This window comes from Perissodus microlepis, chromosome 15, assembly GCF_051167445.1.
Source record: "Perissodus microlepis isolate ML-2025 ecotype Zambia chromosome 15, ASM5116744v1, whole genome shotgun sequence".
In the NCBI taxonomy this organism is placed as follows: domain Eukaryota; kingdom Metazoa; phylum Chordata; class Actinopteri; order Cichliformes; family Cichlidae; genus Perissodus; species Perissodus microlepis.
This window is the reverse complement of record NC_140475.1, coordinates 5,139,412-5,157,475: the sequence shown is the minus strand read 5'-3', so window position 1 is coordinate 5,157,475 and position 18,064 is coordinate 5,139,412. Positions and strand designations below refer to the sequence as shown.

The 18,064-nt window shown below is 40.1% G+C and overlaps 1 protein-coding gene across 4 annotated transcripts in view; it reads left to right on the top strand.

Annotated features, from left to right (window-relative positions):
• The window catches only part of LOC146371479 (MAM domain-containing glycosylphosphatidylinositol anchor protein 2), a 194,748-nt gene that overhangs the window by 155,875 nt on the left and 20,809 nt on the right, over positions 1–18,064 (top strand). For all 4 annotated transcript variants that reach the window (XM_084953559.1, XM_084953558.1, XM_084953561.1 and 1 more), the window contains exons 11-12: positions 4,936–5,084; positions 10,185–10,362. In XM_084953559.1, coding sequence (XP_084809685.1) covers positions 4,936–5,084; positions 10,185–10,362 — 327 coding nt within the window. The remainder of the gene's footprint in view (positions 1–4,935; positions 5,085–10,184; positions 10,363–18,064) is intronic.

Here is an 18,064-nt window from a genome sequence, read left to right as displayed (position 1 = left end):
TCATAATGCCTAACAGTATATAGTCAGAGTGAAAAGCATCTGAATAACGTTATCCGTGATCAGACTGAAAGTCTGTCAGGCTTGAAGGACAGATGCAGTCTGTTCGGGTCTTTTTTTTCTGCTTTCTTTATTTTGTATTTTCTGGCCTATTTTTGTAGTTCTGCTTCTTTTATATCAGCACAATATCTCAACATTAGTCACTCTAGAGCAGCCTTCAGTTTACACGGACCAAGAAGGATGAAATCAGAAGTCACTGGGCTTTTTAATATCAGCAACGATTAAAACGTTTGTCCTTTTTTGTACTGAACTGATTAGTCGAGGAGGAAGGAAGACTGTAAATGTAGAAGTGACTCATTGCGAGTTCTGTGCTGTTTCCCATAAGGAAAAAAAGACAGAGATTTATTTTGCGTTCCCATAAGGGCACCACGTGATTACCGCCGCCCTATAATGCCTTTGTCTGTTAGCAGTTCCTGCTTTGGTGTTATTTGTTTGTCTCGGCCAGCTGTGCATCCATATGTAAGCCTACTTCCTGCCAAATAAAAATAAAAGCAAAAAAAAGCCCAGAACCGTATAGGAATTGCTTAGCATATGACTGCACTCCTAAAGATGAAAACATGTTCATAAACCCTCAAAAAGTAAAAAGGAAGTCTGCAAACAAGGTCAACTTCTTGCCTGAAGGCTTTCACTGAGCTGTATGAATCATTGCATTGGTTATGCTGTTATAAACAGGATTTTAAAAAATCAATTAAGCCCTCTGTACTTTATGTTTGATGTCTCCCACCCAGGGTTATCTGTTTCAGGCTGTGTAAGTGGGTTAGGTAATGTGCTTCACCACACATAACATATTATTAGGAGCAAAGGCCATGTTGCTTCATTACACTGTATATTTGAATAAAAGGCAATAATTTGCCGTGCGAGTCTGTGATATTTGTCTGTAAGAAATGTACTTTGAGAAAAAAAATGTTCCCCAAAATAAGATTAATGAATGCGGCGCATTAGTATAAAGACTTCCGTGTCAAACTTCTAAGAAAAGTATGAAAAGAGTCTTTTCATGTTTTGTTTTTTTGTTTTGTTTTGGGGCTTTTTCTGAAAAAGGGTCTGTGTGGAAATCTTTAAGCTAATTTACTGATCCAGACAACAATGTGAGTGAGTTTAATTAACATTCCCTGCCTGCTCTCTACTGCAAATTGCAGCCTTTTTCTTTTTCCTTATCGGCTTTACTGTACTGTATATGCTGCATGACTAAGTCTGACATTATCTGCCAGGCGGGTTTATGTAACATTAGCTGTACAATATGCTGTAAACACAGCTGGCTCTATACGGCAAAACAGTGCCGAGCAAAGTGCAGACGGTAATTATCCTTGTTTTTTTATTTATTTATTTATTTTAGTTGGGAAATGTGTTTTGCTGGTTTCATTAGCATCTCAGTGAGAAACGGAGGCAGTTTGTGAGATAGTGTCATCTGTTATAACAGACAGGTTTACCTTGCAGTAGACTGCTGATGAACTTTTGAGACATATTCCACAGCTCAACATAAAGCAGATAAAACCTACAAAAAAAGTACTGCGTAATTTTCTCTCTTTCGCCGTACTTGTCTGTACTAGTTTCTCACTCACAATGGTTTTATTTTATCAGGCTGATGAATGTGCATTGTTTTCCTTCCGATCAGAATATTGCATTTTAAATAGCTTTATCCATGAAAAAGGCCACGTGATCTGCAGTATGCTGCCTAGAGCACCATTAACCTGATTTATTATCTAGACCAAAGAACCAAACGCACTGCTTGTGCTGTGCTGATTTTGGCTTTTTATACTGGACGATTATGAGAATTGATCAAACCGGTCAGACGATGAATGAAACCACAAGTCTTGTTTTGTTTTGTGTTTTTGTTTTTTTGTCTTACATGTGCAGTTTCCCCACTTCTGGCTTAGATTTGAGTGATTAAATCCTAAGTGAATGTGTTTAAACCTCAGCTCTGATGCAGCGCAATCAAAGAAATTATGAAATTGTTCCATAAATTTACGTAAATATTCAGTAGATTTTGTTTGAGGCCAGTATGCGCAGCTACTTTTTGCCATTTTGCTCTAATGAGAACTGATGCTGAGGATTATACAGCTGTGAGTGAACAATGGCTTTTATTTGGTCTCACTGCAACTTTAGTTAGTACTAGAAATATTCTGCAAACCTTTGAGATCAAATTTCTTTCAAACCAGACTACATAAAAAGTGAACAGGAAACCCTGTTATTAAGCACATGCCTATTAAGCTGCACTTAAACAGCATTTGGTGATGTCTTTACAGCAACAGAAGAACTGGGGCATGCGTACACAACATTATAACAAAATGCCACCCAGTACAACAATATGCTTCAGTGTTGTGTCATTTAGAGCAATCGGCTGTCAAGTTTCTACTGACTCTCTCTGAAGACCAGTATCTTACTGGATGAAGGGACCCCCCACATACACACACGCACAACTCCTCTTGCTTCGTATCCTCCCAGGAGTATAATCATCATTTTCAAAATCAAAGGAAACCAAGTGGTTCAAGGGTCTGTCACACTAAGGAGGCCACAGGGAAGGACTCAGGAGCAAATAATGCTATTATAATTCGTCAGTGACATAAACTAACTTGACAGGTTTATCCAATTGCCTGACATTCATAAACTGCTTGCTAAATCTTCACACAGGTTCATCAAATCCCAGCGCCGCTTTTGTTTGAGCTAACAATGGCAGCTCTGCTGTCTTTTCCATGGTTATTAAAAATCATCTGCCTTGGGTATTGTCATCCCTCAATAAACAAGCCCAAGAAGCAGAGGGACAAACACAACAACGTGTCATTGAGGTGAATTACTATTCTTTGCCTGGAAGGTCATCCTGTAAGCTTGTTTCTGGATCTTGATTAAAATGCCGTGTTCTGCCAGTTCCTTCTTAAGCTGTCAGAAATCAGCCTTCCTACTGTGACCGGAAAGCTGAAAAGTTGATAGATTCATTTAGTTTGTGCCACATGTGGGCATAAAATTAATTCTCACAAAGTTAACTATGTTATTAGAAGAAAAGACTGGTGAGAATCACTCAATCCAGGAGTATGGCGTAATGTTTTATATATATATATATATATATATATACACACACACACACACACACACACACACACACACACACACACAGTGTTGGGGAGTAACGGAATACATGTACCGCCGTTATGTATTTAAAATACAAAATATAAGTAACTGTATTCCATTACAGTTACCATTTTAAAAGGTGGTATTCAGAATACAGTTACTTTGTTGAAATGAATGGATTACACGGCGGTATTTTCCTGTTTCATAAGGCTATGAACTCTATATTTTTGGTGTCCACGCCGGTGGAAACCCAGCCCATGTCACCTCTACTTGCGGCGTGAAGAAATATTTTTAAAAAAATTTTTAAAATTATTCACAAAAATGATTTAATATGAAGGCAATAGGCAGAGTGTTACAGGCATAGCCCTAAAGAATGTAGCCTCATGGGCAGTGTAGTCCGTGCTGCAGGGAGAATGGACTGCCATACCCGTTATGTGTCTGTGAGCGTGAGGGAAGGAGAAAAAGAGTCGAAAAGTAAGAGATGTCACCGACCAGAAACAGGAAGCATGTAAATATATATATACAAAGTTGACCCAGACAACAAAGTAAAGCTAGTTTTCGGCTACGAGCCCGACACGGAACCCGACGTATTAGACAGAGGTCTCTTTATGGTTTTATGCCTTTATGGTTCGGAGCCGCGGACCTGTTTTATATTCGCGCGGAATAGTTTTCTATATGAGATCGCTGCAAAAAGTGCAGCCTTACCTAATGTCCACCCTACTGTTACTCATTTATATTAAGATTTAAAAATCTAGTTGGTATTGGTATGGCGAATAACCTTTAGTAAAAGTAATAAATCACACAGCAATAGGACATTCATGTAGTTGTAAAAGGCATGATAATATATTAAGTAATCCAAAGTATTTGAAATACGTTACTCTCATTGAGTAATGTAACAGAATACGTTACAAAATACATTTTGGGGCATGTATTCTGTAATCTGTAGTGGAATACATTTTAAAAGTAACCTTCCCAACGCTGTATGTATACATACATACATATATATATATATCAACAATACTACTGTATGATATATATAAGATAACTGCCTTTGTTATCCTGCGTCAATTACTTTTGGCTTAAAGGAAGTCCAAGGGCCAGATTTGCTAAACAAGAAAAATAAACAGAGGTATTCTGATGGCGGTGGAAAGTTGTGCAGTCTGTTAACAATGCATTCATTTATAGATTTATAGACTGCAAAGCAGCCAGCTCATCGCATTAATTACAGACGCAATCTACCAAGAGCAGCTCAAATTAGTAGGGCAAAAATGAGCATCAAATACATATTAATTCTTCCTCTGCTGCCTCTTGTTGATTTCAATTGCCCTGCTGTTTCCAGACAGAAACATATGCATAAAAGCTGCACTTACACTGCACTAGTTTTGTTAGTACATTGCTCAGTTCCTCATACGCCCTCATCAGGTCTGCTCTTTCTGACCTGCTAATTTGAGCTGCTCTTTGTAGAATGCTGGTCATTACTGAAATGAACCGTCTGTTTGATTAGAAATTAGCACATTGTTCGTGGTTTTTTTAGACTGATTTGACCTGTTTATTAAATCTGGACTGGAAAAATTGTCCGTTTACAAGACGAGGAGGTGACAGACACAGAAATAAGAATTTTATACACTTAAAAACTTGATTCCTTAGAAAAACAAAGTACAGCTTACTTAAGATAACAAAGTTAGGGAAACACATTTATTGTGATAGTTACACGTGATTAAACGCACCCTTGATTCCCAAAGGTTGATGTCTCGTTATGACTTGGTCTGTTTTGTGATAAATATGGTCATTATTTTTAATTATTTCTCTCTCTAGGGAAAGCCTACCCCCCGGAGTTCTACTATGATACCTACAACCCTCTGTGGCAGAACAGGCCAAGGGTCTATGGCTTCAAGCTACAGTGGACCCAGATGAACCCAAATGCTGTGGACCGTATTGTTGCCTACAGACTAGGCATCAGACAGGTAAGACTGCTATGAGGTGCCTGCTCATTTGCATTCCTATTGTTCAGTCTTCTATTCTCTGTGAGCTACTATCACAGCCAGAAGAACCACGACATGAGTCTTAAAGTCATGAAATGTTGGCATCTGGTACAGTAACTTGTCACGGGTATTGGTCAGCCTCTTTCCAACCCTTCATACATAAATTAGAGTCATCCCACGCGACAGGCATGTAAAAGCCTTTCTTATTGCCAAATTAAACACGCAATGGAAGCTTTTGCACAGCGTGCTCGCACTTGCGTGTTGTACCCGATTGACAGAGCCAAACCTCATATCTGTCTTATTGTGCAGTTTTTCAGGACGTGAATGAGCCTTCGTGCGCCGAGCAGGAATCACTGAGAACCTGTCAGGGGCAGTCAGCTCAACATGGTCTGTGGTTTCCATGAATTGTTTCTGTTTTTGCTTTCCATCAGAAGAGTGAAAGGGGTCCCCACAGCTAGAAGTAGCGAGCATAGCTCCTATTTTTTGCTTTTTTTGTGTTCGTTTTTCCTGCCTCTCAAGTAAGCTCCACACATGACAGGCAGGCGGCATTGATGGATGGCGTGGTTACATTTTCTGTTTTGGCAATCAATGAGCACCTTCCACTCTCTGCTCTTCTTTCTCTGTCTTGTCCCCCACCCCCATGGCGATGCACATTTGATCTTGCTTTTTTCTCTTTTTTTAATTTAGAGCAGCAGGTGCAGCACCCCACTTAGAAACATTTTGAAATGTTGAACTTGCCGCAGAATTTCACATTGCCTTTGCTGCATGGAGGCGCATCTGCAACCATGTTAAAAACAATGAAATTTTTTTTATTTTTTTAAGATGAAGAAATGTGGCGCATGCTTGAGTGAAATCCGTCTAATTTCTGCTCCGAATTAGGGAGCACACCCTGACAGTTGTGTTTGTAATGAATAATATAATTTAGTGTTTGTCTCACTTTACACCCTCAAGGAATTGACGCTTGAGAACACATTTCAGACCTGTTATGTTTGTGTAGCGCAGTGATTTTTCTGTCAACTATCTCAGTTGGTCTGTTTGGTAATAAATTATGTCGTGCTTGCCGAGCCCGTGTACTTGCCAGGGATTAGTCTGAAAACCTGCCAGGAATATACATTTGCTTTTCCTATTTTCAGCTGGTCCTGTGCACATTTGTAAAGAGTGTAATGTCTGCATCTGTGCTAGAATGGACCAAATGCAATTTTAAAATCACATTAGCATTTCAATCTAATGTGCATTTCTTTATTTAAGAAGAACAAGTGAGAGACCATCACCACCCAAGTCTGTTTTAGAAGAAGATCTGTGTTTGGGCGAATTAATTTCTTTCCACCTTCTTGCCTTGATATCTGGGGGACCATTATCTGCTTGCTCCGAGGTAAAACGGCCAATCTTCCATTGTCTTAGATGAGAATCAGAGTCAGAGAATCTTTACTGAAGGGAAAATTCTGACTTTTTTCTGTGGCATTTGCCATATAGTGTACTATCTATGGTCTTTGCCTTTGCTAGTGATTTAGGACAATAATAACATTTTTTTATTGCCTTGTGGTGAAGAAAAGTTGAAATCCAGAAGAGGCAGCAGCAGCATGCAAAGAGGAAATGAAAAAGAAGAAGTGAGGAGGAGTGGCTCTTTTTCTAAATTGGAAAAAAAAAGAAAGATACCTTTTGAAAAAAGGGAAAAAATGGTGCAGTAAAGAAAGCATCGGCACATGGACTACACCGCTTCATTCTATTTATAGAACCAGCAGCAGCTCCCCTGCCATTCCTTGAGAATCATTATCATTTTCTCTCAGTTTTGAATTAATACTTGAGAACTGGTAGACCTTATGCCTCTGTAATGGACTGCTCCGTCTTATCGCCCAGTGCCCTCATGAGAGACGGTCCGACTGAAGGGGAGGGAAATGGAAATGACTCTAAAGCTGAAAGGCATGCACCGGTCAGAATCACAAAACACAAATCGCTGCACCTGTCAAGGAACCAGTGTTATATCTGCCTTGTTTTGATACTCTTGCGGCTTCAAGCCCTTCTACTCTGTCCAGAACCTTGATTGCCTGTTTCCATTCCTAAGATAACTTTTTTTTCAGCTCATATATTGCCATCTTGCGGCTCCCTTTCTTCCCTTTTCTGCCTCTACTCCTCCTTTTTTTTTTTTTTTTACATCTTTTTCAATTGATCTGACAAGTCAGATTGTGCAAGCAGATCAATAGAAGTCATACTAACTACATGCAAGTAATCTGCAGTAGATCAACTTGTCTAACGTTATGCCAGCAATTGGTTATTCTGGAGTTTGTCTTCAAGTCTATTGGTATCGCTTTGATCAGCTTTATTTTTATTTTATTTTTTTTTTAAGTTCCTATAAATCCCCTCCTGAACCGCATCCACAGTGAAATGAAATGAAATCAATACGGCTCTCTACGTCTGTGGGGAAAATGTGGAGATTGAAAGCTAATGGGATGTAAACAGAAGCCTTAATTGAGTGCAAATGTGTGGATTCAGTGAACATTAATGGGAATCAAAACAATGGGGGTGAATCCATAAGCCTGTAAGTATGTGCATGTGTCAAAGTGTCTGGAAAGTTGAATGTTTTTCTGTTTTTTTTCCAGTCAGCATTTAGAGTTTGATTTGATTTGCATATTTAAGCACTGTTGGTTTTTAATAAGGAGGGGAGGAGGGGGGACCTCTATAAAGCAGCTCTAGCCAAGACCAATATTAAAAGCCATGCACACACACACACATGGTTTTGTTGTTTGTTTTTTTAGCTCAGAAATGTGTATATTTAATTTTCCATCCATCCATCCATCTTCATCCGCTTTATCCGAGGCCGGGTCGCGGGGGCAGCAGCCTAAGCAAAGAGGCTTTATTCAGTATTATACAGTCACCTGAACATAAGCAAATAATGCCACGGGCATTTGTGAACTACAGGTACATGAAATATTTCATTTTTGGTGCTTACTGGTTAAATCGGGTATTAAAAATACTATTTTTAATATTTATATTTAAATGTATAAATTTTTGAGCAAACTGGATGAACATCAAGTCTCATATTCATGTTTTAGCCACAGCTTTTGAACATAATAAACATCTGATCTATTTCCAAAAATTCATTAAAAATTACTTTTAAATAATTGTTTCTTTAGATAGATAGATAGATAGATAGATAGATAGATAGATAGATAGATAGATATCATTATCAGAACTTGGCTGCAGTTCAGGGCCAAACATAAAAGCCTATTTAGTAATGTACTTCATCACCAGTGGACATGTGCATATTACTACAGCAACATAATGCATGCAGTACATAATACAGGTTTACATAAAGTTACGTGAAAAAGAGCATTTTCACACTCATTCACACGAGGATTCAATAACTTGCAAGCACCCTTTTAGCAGCAGCAACTTAAGTAGTCAGTTTCTGATTGATCAGTTTCTCACATCATTATGATATCTCACAATAGCAAATATCCTCACCATATTATCATTTATTTTAGCGGATTGAAACACACATAGGACGAGACACATACAGGCTGACACTGTTTAATTTATGGCAATTAGCTGTCATGCCTTTTGTGCTTAAGGGGAAAGCTAAAAATTTTCAAAGCATAGGTAAGGGATAGAGCGCTCTCTGCAATTACCGCAGAGAGACAACGGACTCTATTTACCTGCAAACTAATGGTGATGAAAACTTGCACGCCATAATTGCGGCTCATCCAGCCTCTAAGTAATTACTTAATTGGTATTGTTCCCTCACATGCACACTGACTCAATGCTGTCACACCTTCATTCATTCGATCTCTGTCTCCCTCCGCTAATGGTGCACTTCTTTCTGTATGGTACGGTCACTAATTGTGATGCAGATGTGATCACTTGTCTTTGTGCCCTGTTAATCTGATAATCAAGGATAAAATGTACCCTCCTTCACTCGCCCCTCACCAGCAAATCTAGCTTTGCTGCTTTGTGTTTCAGAGGGGTTGTATTATATCAGAAAGCATAAAAGGAATTAAAGTTTATGTGATACCTGAACTAAGTCAGCCAGGAGTTTGCCTGTTTGCTGCGCATTATTGAAAGAGAAGATAGAAAAATCGTGCCAATTCAAGGTCCCTTTATAAAGAGATGGCAAAAAAAATAAAAAAAATTGCAGAACATCATGATAGAAATTCTTTACAGGAATCAGGCAGACAGTCAGAGCACAACTGTACTTACAAAAGGCCCATAAAACCTACAATAATGTTTCTTCTGCTAATAGAAACATGTGTCTGCTGCTTCTTAATAGCAGTCTTTTAGTTCTGACCCTGGCAGCTGCTTTGAAAGTAAATATGGTTAATGAGCATCTCACTGTCATCAGCTTACAAAAGAAATTTGTTTTTGTTGTGCAGCTTGGATCGTGCAGATTGGTGAATCGTACAGATGCCTATAGGCGGTCTTAATTGGCAGATGAAATGGAACCTTATACAGTCGTGTTAAAGGACTACATAGTTGTGGTCACACTTGGAGGAAAATGAGAGAATGTGTTTTCTTTGCATGGCACATACTCTCCTTATTTGGTAAATCTGCATACAGAACCTATATATAGCTGATAGTGAAGATGCATCACATGAGATCACATTAGAGACCCTGTGATCTGTTATTGGTACAGTATTGAGAACAGCTCTTTGAAAAGTGTGAACAGTTCACAGAGACAAGAACCCAAATGATCTTTATTTACAGACTAGCATTCATGCATGGGAGGACTTTAGATGAAGCAAATGGTGCATGAAAGCAAAAGGTAAGGTCTGTAAAATGAGCAGTCAGAACAAATGATACAAACAAGGAAAATACGGGAAAAAGAAACCCAAGGCTGGTCCAACTGCTTGGCTGTGGGAGGTAACAACAAAAGAGGAGTCTGTCAAGTATACCATATACTGCATCATATTGATGCTGATTGCTCAGATGTGGAGCAGAAAGGTGGAAAAATAGAACAAAGGGTGAAGGGGAACATACCAATCCTCAACAGCAGCAGGAACATTTTGCTATTTGAAAATCTGTTAGTTATAAACAGAACTAGCAAATGTCTAATATCCCAAACCTCATGTGGTTCTTCTTCCGACACAGATGGGGCTCCAGCGCTGGTGGGAGCAGGAGATCCCAGTGGATGGAACAATCAACAAAGGAGAGCTCATGACGCATAACCTGACTGAGCTGATAAAGCCCGAGTCTTACGAGGTGCGCCTCACGCCCATCACGCGTTTCGGCGAGGGGGACTCTGCCATCCGTATCGTCACCTACAGTGGTAAGCGCTACATACTTTTTCTATTGTTTCAGTGTTTTGACAGCCAGCAAACAGATAAAAACAAGGTAAAGGAGACAAGAGATTTTAACTCCTGCTGAAGTTTGTGCTTACGGCGTACGTTCATCACTAACGATGATATCAAAAGTTCGCCGTAGCATCAGCAGTCATTACAAAGATCCGATGATGAGTTATTTTGCATAAGACGTACGAGGAAAGAGCGAGTAAAAAAAAAGGGAACTGATTGAAGTAATTTGAATTGCATGTAACACATTCAGTCATCTGTAGACAGCTCGAATTCAGCCGGCTTTGCTTCTTTTCTCGTTTGAGCCAAATGGATGCTGATCAACTGACTAATCCCTTCTTAGTGACCTTCATTGCTTGAGTCAGCTCTCCCCTGTACCGGGGCAAAGGCTGACTTGTTGTGTCTGTGCTTGAGAGATCATCATGACATTGAAGCTTCAGATGACTCAAGCATGTAGCCTGGGTAACAAGACCAAACAGAGCTGGTCAGAGATGAGTCGTGCTTTGCTGCCTTCGCTCAGTTCCCCCCTCCCAAAACAATGCAATTTTCTGTCTTTTGTCTTTGTCGGAGGATCTGATTAGTCCCCCGGATTGTTTCTCATATAATAATTGACATCACATCACATTGTAAATATTTTGAAAGGTTCTTGCCCTCACCATGCCTGACATGGACCCTGACATGAAAAGCATAAAAATCTTACTGTACATTTGCCCAGACTCGGTGGCCAGATAGAACAGTAATAATTTTATTTGATTTATTTCTTATAGACTACAGTAATAAAAGTAATAATAATAATTATTATGTAGCAATTTTCTAAAACAAGCCACAAAGTGCTTTACAAATACTCAGATTTTATAGAGAAAACCGCAATAATTACCCTTTTTTGGAAGAGCTCGGCAGCACTGGTAATGATTTAATACGCAACAGGGAAACACACAACAAAACCAGTCGCAGGGAGGGACGCCGTCTGCCCAGAGCGTGCCGGGTTCCAAAGGAAGTGGAGGCAGTTTGTAACAACAAGCAGAGAGCAGATCGGTGCGGCCAGTAATTGCAGATCACTACAGTGCTAACGTTGCTCCAGAGAAAGCGTGAAGTTACCTGAGGGACAGCAAGGGAAAAAAGCAAGAGCTACAGGCGAGAGAGAGAAAAAGGTTGAAAAATTGTAACTAAATAAATAAATACATCTAGTCATACTGACCTCGTCCTCCCTGGGGCCCCTTGTTCTGAGTCCAGGTTGAATTTGTTATAAAAACCCAACTGGCAGAATTTTTTTTCAAAGGTTTCCAAGGATGTCACACTGACTGAAATGGCCACCTTTTACTGCCACCACTAAAATGCATCTAGGATTTATTTCTGGTGCATCAAAATGTAGTTGAGAGTTGCACTCGAGACTTTTTAAAACAGGAGCAGTAACATCTGGATCGCCGACCCGTTGATTGTTGCTGTTTTTTTTAAATCTCCTATTTACATTTCTGATTCAGATGAAACAAAATCGTCACTCGTCGTTATCTCCAGACTGAAAAGGACTTAAAATAGACTTTGTATTTCAAAATTCTCCTAAGTATATCTCATCCATAGAGCTCAAGGTTGTTCATTTTGACCTTATAGCCTTGCGACGGTTCTCAGGTGGGCATCTCAGCCTTGGATTTAAGGAGATAAAGCAATAATAACAAATGAGGTTAAACTAAGGTTGAATCAAAAGAGTCTCTCTGATAAAAGTACAGCAGCCAAAAATAGCAGCCAGAAGGACATCACAAGGATTTTGTGCACTGCGACCACTGAGAATACATCAAAACACACTGTATTTCTTTACAGAACGAAATAGCAGGTTGCAAACAGAGATAGATTCTCCAGCTTGTGGGATGGCATGCTGGCAAAAACAATACAAAGACTACAGTAGTATCCACAGTTGGCCCAGTAGTACCAGTGAACAGATGCACAGGTACTTGAGATGTACATCTTCAGAAACTAAGTGACTGACTGTTTTCTGTCTATCACTGACTGCCAAGTTCTTCCAGAGTGGTGCTACTGCAGTTGTGAATAATTCAGTTTCACTGCAGCTCATCATGGCTTCTGCAAAGAGAATTGGGAAAAAGGAGAGAAATGAGAGAGGCAGATAAACTTTCTCCACTGTTATTTTTGTAGTAGTTTGTGATACTGCGCGGTTCCCCCGGTCAACCTTGAATTGAATTCAGTGGAGTTGAATCCAAATGAATCCAGTCGAAGCGAAGTGAGGGGAATTGAGGCTAATTAAGGCAGGGAGTAGCGCAGAAGGAGTGATGGAGGCAGCCAAGTTGGGACTGGGAAGAAAAGGGAGATACAGGGGAACAAAGTAATAAAAGAAGAAGAAGGAGAAAAAAGATAGAAAGAGGAGAGCCAATGCTGACGTGCAAATCGCCTGCCCAGCGAGAGGCTGGACTAATTATCACTCTAGGGCTGCTCTGTTCTCCCACACACAGCATAACACCACGGTAGCAGGCTAATGTAGGGCTGAACCATATCCACTCTGCTCTGAGACTGATGTGTGAAATACAGCCCAGGACCTTCTCCATTATCACTTCAGTTTCATTCTCACTGGGGAACATGGACCTGTGGGGCATCTGTGTATGGGCTGTAGCACAAAGGCTTTATGGGTTTGGAAATTTACAGTGAATTGAAAAAAAAGTTATAAAAGTTCTTCTATTTATCGCTATGTAATCACTATGTTTAAGTCCTGTCCTGTCTTTGGTATATAAATCTAAGGTAGCATTTTCATGGCAGTCCTGCATTTGCTATTGTCCTGATTCAAAGACATGTCCAAGATTTGACTGTTTGGGAAGCTCCCAAAGGGTCCAAGCACAAATAAGGTTTACTAACCCAAATTAATCAATTTAATGACTTTTGCATTTTTATTAATTTTAATTGGATTAATTTGTGGCAAGCAATGTTGCTTCACCATAAGGAGGCTGCGGGATTGAATAAACCTTTAGCCCTGGCTCTTCCAGTCTAAATTTGTGCATAGACTCAGCACACACTTTGGTAATTGCATTCATTTATTCATTTATTTGAGTATTTGCATAAATGGGAAGTTGAACAGCAACCGATAAACGTATTTCATGTGTTTGCCTTGCACGGTGGGATATTCTCTTCCTCCTTGTGACCCTAAAATGAAAGAAATTGCAAAAAATGAAGAAAACCTACAGAAAAAACACGGCTTTGTTTGTTTGTTAGCTGTTAGCTTGAACATTTCTGCCCTGTGTTAAATTGCAACATAAGTCCTCCATTAGAGGAAGTTTTTTCCATCATTGCCCAAAAGGCCGAGCAATCATTCTGAACCACATAAAGTCGATGGTAGCAGCTTTTCTGTGACTTGGCACGAAAACACAAAAGCGGTTACAGTGTCCCCAGTTGCAAGATGAAGAATGGCTATGTCACCAAGCTCTGAAGATGCTCTTTTAAATTTTGCTGCAGTGACAAACTCAGCATCTGTTTGGTGTTCCTCATAACGCTCCCCTCCCACTATGTCTCTCTTCCTCTCTGGTTTCCTCCAATACACAGGATTGAATGTTTAAGCCTCCAGTCAACCCTCACCGTGTCACAGTAAAACACTGCTGCTGTTTCTTAATATTCCATTTTTATGCACCTTGCAGTGACATATACAACACCTCTCCTTAAGGCAAAACTCCCTAAATCTTATATTAAATTCAGTTTCTCGCTGTAAGTGGGGTGTTTCTGTTTGAACAGCGGTGACTCAGTGTTAAAGCTGTCCCAGGTTCTGTCTCTTTGTGTTGCTGTGAAGCATGCTTTAACCTGAGAATTCAGATTATATTTTATCTATATGTTTTTTAAGCTACCCAAAGCTTTCAGCACATAGCTTCTGAGGGTTGGTACTATCTTCCTTGATCATTTTTTGATCATATAATCATGTTCATGACCAATAAGATACAGCACATGTTGCAGCGCAGTCCTTGGCTGCAGCTATAGCTATATAGTAACTGTTGTTTTGATACAGTATTTTGTACATGCTCAGGAGTTCTGCTTTATAAAGTACTTTCACTTAAAAGAATACATTTATTCAAGATCAATACAGCTTTCATATCTGTTCATTAAATATAAGCCAGCACTCAGTGAGCTTGGATTAGAACAAAGACTGAACAGCTAGCCTTGTAGCAGTGACTCCCCAGAGTTTCTTTTTCACCTGGCAACTGCACAAAAGCCTTAAAGATCTCTGAGCTATAGATATTTTCACTCTTTTTTTTTCTTTCTTTTTTAGTTGGTAAGAATTAAATGATATATGACATATTAATTATTGAGCTTTAGAGGTGTTGGTGTTTGGGATTCTTTACCTCCTGAAAGATTCAGACAGAGCTAGCTGATTCTCGCTGTTTCCATTTTTCGTGCTAATCTATGCTCACCAAGTGTGCAAGGCATGACTCGTGGATTCCCTGTGCTCAGCTGGATGGCCCCTCCGTTTGACATTCCTTTGAAATCCACTCTTGTTTTTGGTCGAAGAGTTGTGACCAGCATATTTATGATTTGAACTGTTTTGATTGCTGCTGTAACATGTTGTGACATGACATGACACATGATATCCTTTTGTCTTCTTTGTTCTGTCATTTATACTTCAGTTCTTTAGATTAAAGTGAATGCCAATCCATCAGTGCATATATGTATATGCGCACTAATGAAAGAACAGCCTTGCACGGGGCTCAGCATGGCTCGGGTGTGTCCGTGTGTGTTACTGCAGGACTTGTGCAGAGCAGTGCATCCTCAGTAGGCTTTTGTAAAAAAGGACACAATGGTGTGATGTCGCTCTTGTTATTTTGGTCACGGAGACACGAGGGAAAGATTGCTGAACTACATTTACCCACACTGTCATTATTCCAGCTGATGGTTGGGCAGCTGTGGAGCTATCACAGGGCCTTCTCAGAACATCATGGCACGCACCCATAACCCCTAAATATGATTGATGGGAATGTGGGAGTGTATGGATTATATGAGGTCAGTAAAAAAAGAAAGAATAAAACCAGGCATGCCACTGTTGTCTATGAGGACACTTGGCTGCAGCCTTGGAATTGTCTGCTGCTTTGTAATGTAGCCGCAGGCCAGTGGGCAGGGAATCCTGCCAAGATGAAGTCAGTGATTGTATCCGGAACAGCCTCCATGGACCAATGTCCTTTGGCGGTCAATGAGCTCACTTTGTGTTTCAATCAAAATTAGGCAATTTGGATGGGAGGCATTCATGCATCAAGCATGCAGCTTGTTTTGTCCTCTCAGCTGGAAAAGTATAAACCAGGAGTCAGGCAGACATGCACCTAATATGTGCTCTAATAACAGAAGTTTGAAAGAAAAAAAAGAAAAGAAAAATCCGCTCTTCACTCCACTGTGTGATCACTGGGAGTTTTTATCTTGACAACTATCAAAATTACATTTCATCCTCAATCATTATTTGAGGCTTTTTAGCTATGGGGGTAAAAGCAGGGTGCTGCAGCATTAAGAAGAAAATCTGGGATATTTTTTAAAGCCTTTGCAGTGAGCTCGAGGGTTTTGCACATCTCTTCTTTAACGGCATAGCGCATTTGAAGAAGGGCAATTGAGGTCTGCTACTTGTTTTCAGGAGTTCAGACACAGTTACAGACAAGGCGGCAACGTTTCTTTAAAAAAAGTTCTTCATTTAAAACGCTCGAGTCAACAGCTGAGCTCTGTCGCAGTTTATTTTAATGCTTGTTTGTTTTCCCATATCCAATATAGTCATCTATACTGGAAGTAAAATTATCTGTTTTATGCAAGTGTGATCTGGAGAGAGTGTTTGCATGCAAGACAGTCGTAAAAGTAGCCTCTGGGCCTTCTCTGTGCACAGCTTGATTTCCTCAGTGTGGATGGAGACACTGCTTGAGCAGACACACTCTTTTGGATTGGATTAAGGCGTAGTGAGTCAGTCGGGGGAAGCTGCAGGTAAAAAAAAAAAATGCAGACAACGAAATACATTTTCATAACCACAGTATCGGAAGAAAGAGGGATTTGGGAGGGAGGGAGTGAGAGTTACAGGAAATGGGACATTGAGATGGAGAGAGCCGGCGAGCAGGAGGGGGCCTGAAAGAATAGAGTTTTGTCAGAAACCTCAGCATCCGTTTCGCAGGCTCGAGGCTGTAAGTTGTCATTTAAAACATTTTCTCTGCAACAGCCGGGATGATTTCCTCCCCCTCTGCAGTCTGTGCTGCTCTGTGCAGTCCACTGTAGATTCAGTGGGAAGCAGTGACTGTCGGGCGGTGAGTATTTTCACAGTCACATAAAAGATTCTTAAAGCGTTTTCAAGGAAGGTGTGCGCTGAAAATGCAATTTTAGTTGCTTCACGGCATGTGTCTTTGTCTATCTCCCCTTTTATCCCCGAGCAAACATACATTTCCACGAGTTACACAACAATAAACAGAAATCCCTCCTTTTTTTGTAACTCGAGCTTTTAATAACAGCAGTTTCATCAGCACCCCTGTACTTCGCCACTCTCACTACATGTTTTCCTTTGTAGGAATGATTTGTTATTACTCACTTTAATTGGTTGGATTAAAATCAATTCCCTCCATGAACAGCAAGGTTTCATAAATCACCCAGCAACATAGTTTTGTAGTAAAGCTGATGTATCGCATCTATTCAGCCGGTCAGCAATCGATCATGAAAATGCCCATGAATCTTCTTGACAGGTTAAATGGTATTTACTCTGCAAAAAGTGAAGTGCCGACTAACTGGCTCGCTGCAACTCTGTGTGATACCCTTGACCTTTATGTGTTTGCTGCGGCAGTAGCCTCTTAAATTATCAATGAGGAAAGCATTGAACTGTGGTTAGGTGGACAGAATGCAAAAGAAGTCCTCGGTGTATTTCCGTTAGCGTTTGATCTCAAAGTTTTCATAATGATGGGTTTGAAAAGACAGGATATAAGTTGCAGGAAACTGATTAGCAGACACACTTGTGATTATTACTCATTTTTGTGATTTATTGGCTCCTAAATGGAAGGATAAAATAGGCTTAGTGTTCTAAATGGAAGTCACCTTGGACAAGAACATCAGCAAAGCCAGTAAATGGCAGTAATGATAAGCAGTTGCGCTATAAGCTTATTAATGTGGTCAGGCTGGTCTTCCTAATCCCTCACTCTTTTACATTAGATAACAGACTGCAAATAAATGCTGTCACCTTTTCCACTTCAAATCCCAGACATCTCTCTTTGTGTCTGCTCAATAATCATTGTTCTGAGTGCGGGAGTTGATTGGTGCCGTGTTTCCTTCGTGTTTTTACACTGAGAAGGCAAAAGTGCTTTACAGAGACGAAGCACAGATACTTTGCAAACAGTGTTCTGTTTCTGCGGTCACACACTCCAAAAAGAAACCTGTCTTGCCACGGCTGTTAGACCATGCTAGCACTGTATGACAAATGGGTCAGAAATGTTTAATAAGCACTTTCACTGTGTTTCTGTCTCACTGCAAAGCAGAGGCTGCACAGACAGACAGACAGACGAGTCCCACTTTTACTGAAGCTCTTATTTCTCTGCTATATCTTTACATAATATGTTCCTTGTTGCTCACAAAAGGTTAATTTATGCCTGTATAATACTCTGCTACATGCTGAATAGCAGAGCTCACAAGGCAGCCACACAGTGTCTGAAAGTGCAACAGGTTGAGCTCTTTTACGTCGGCGTGTGCCTTCATGCA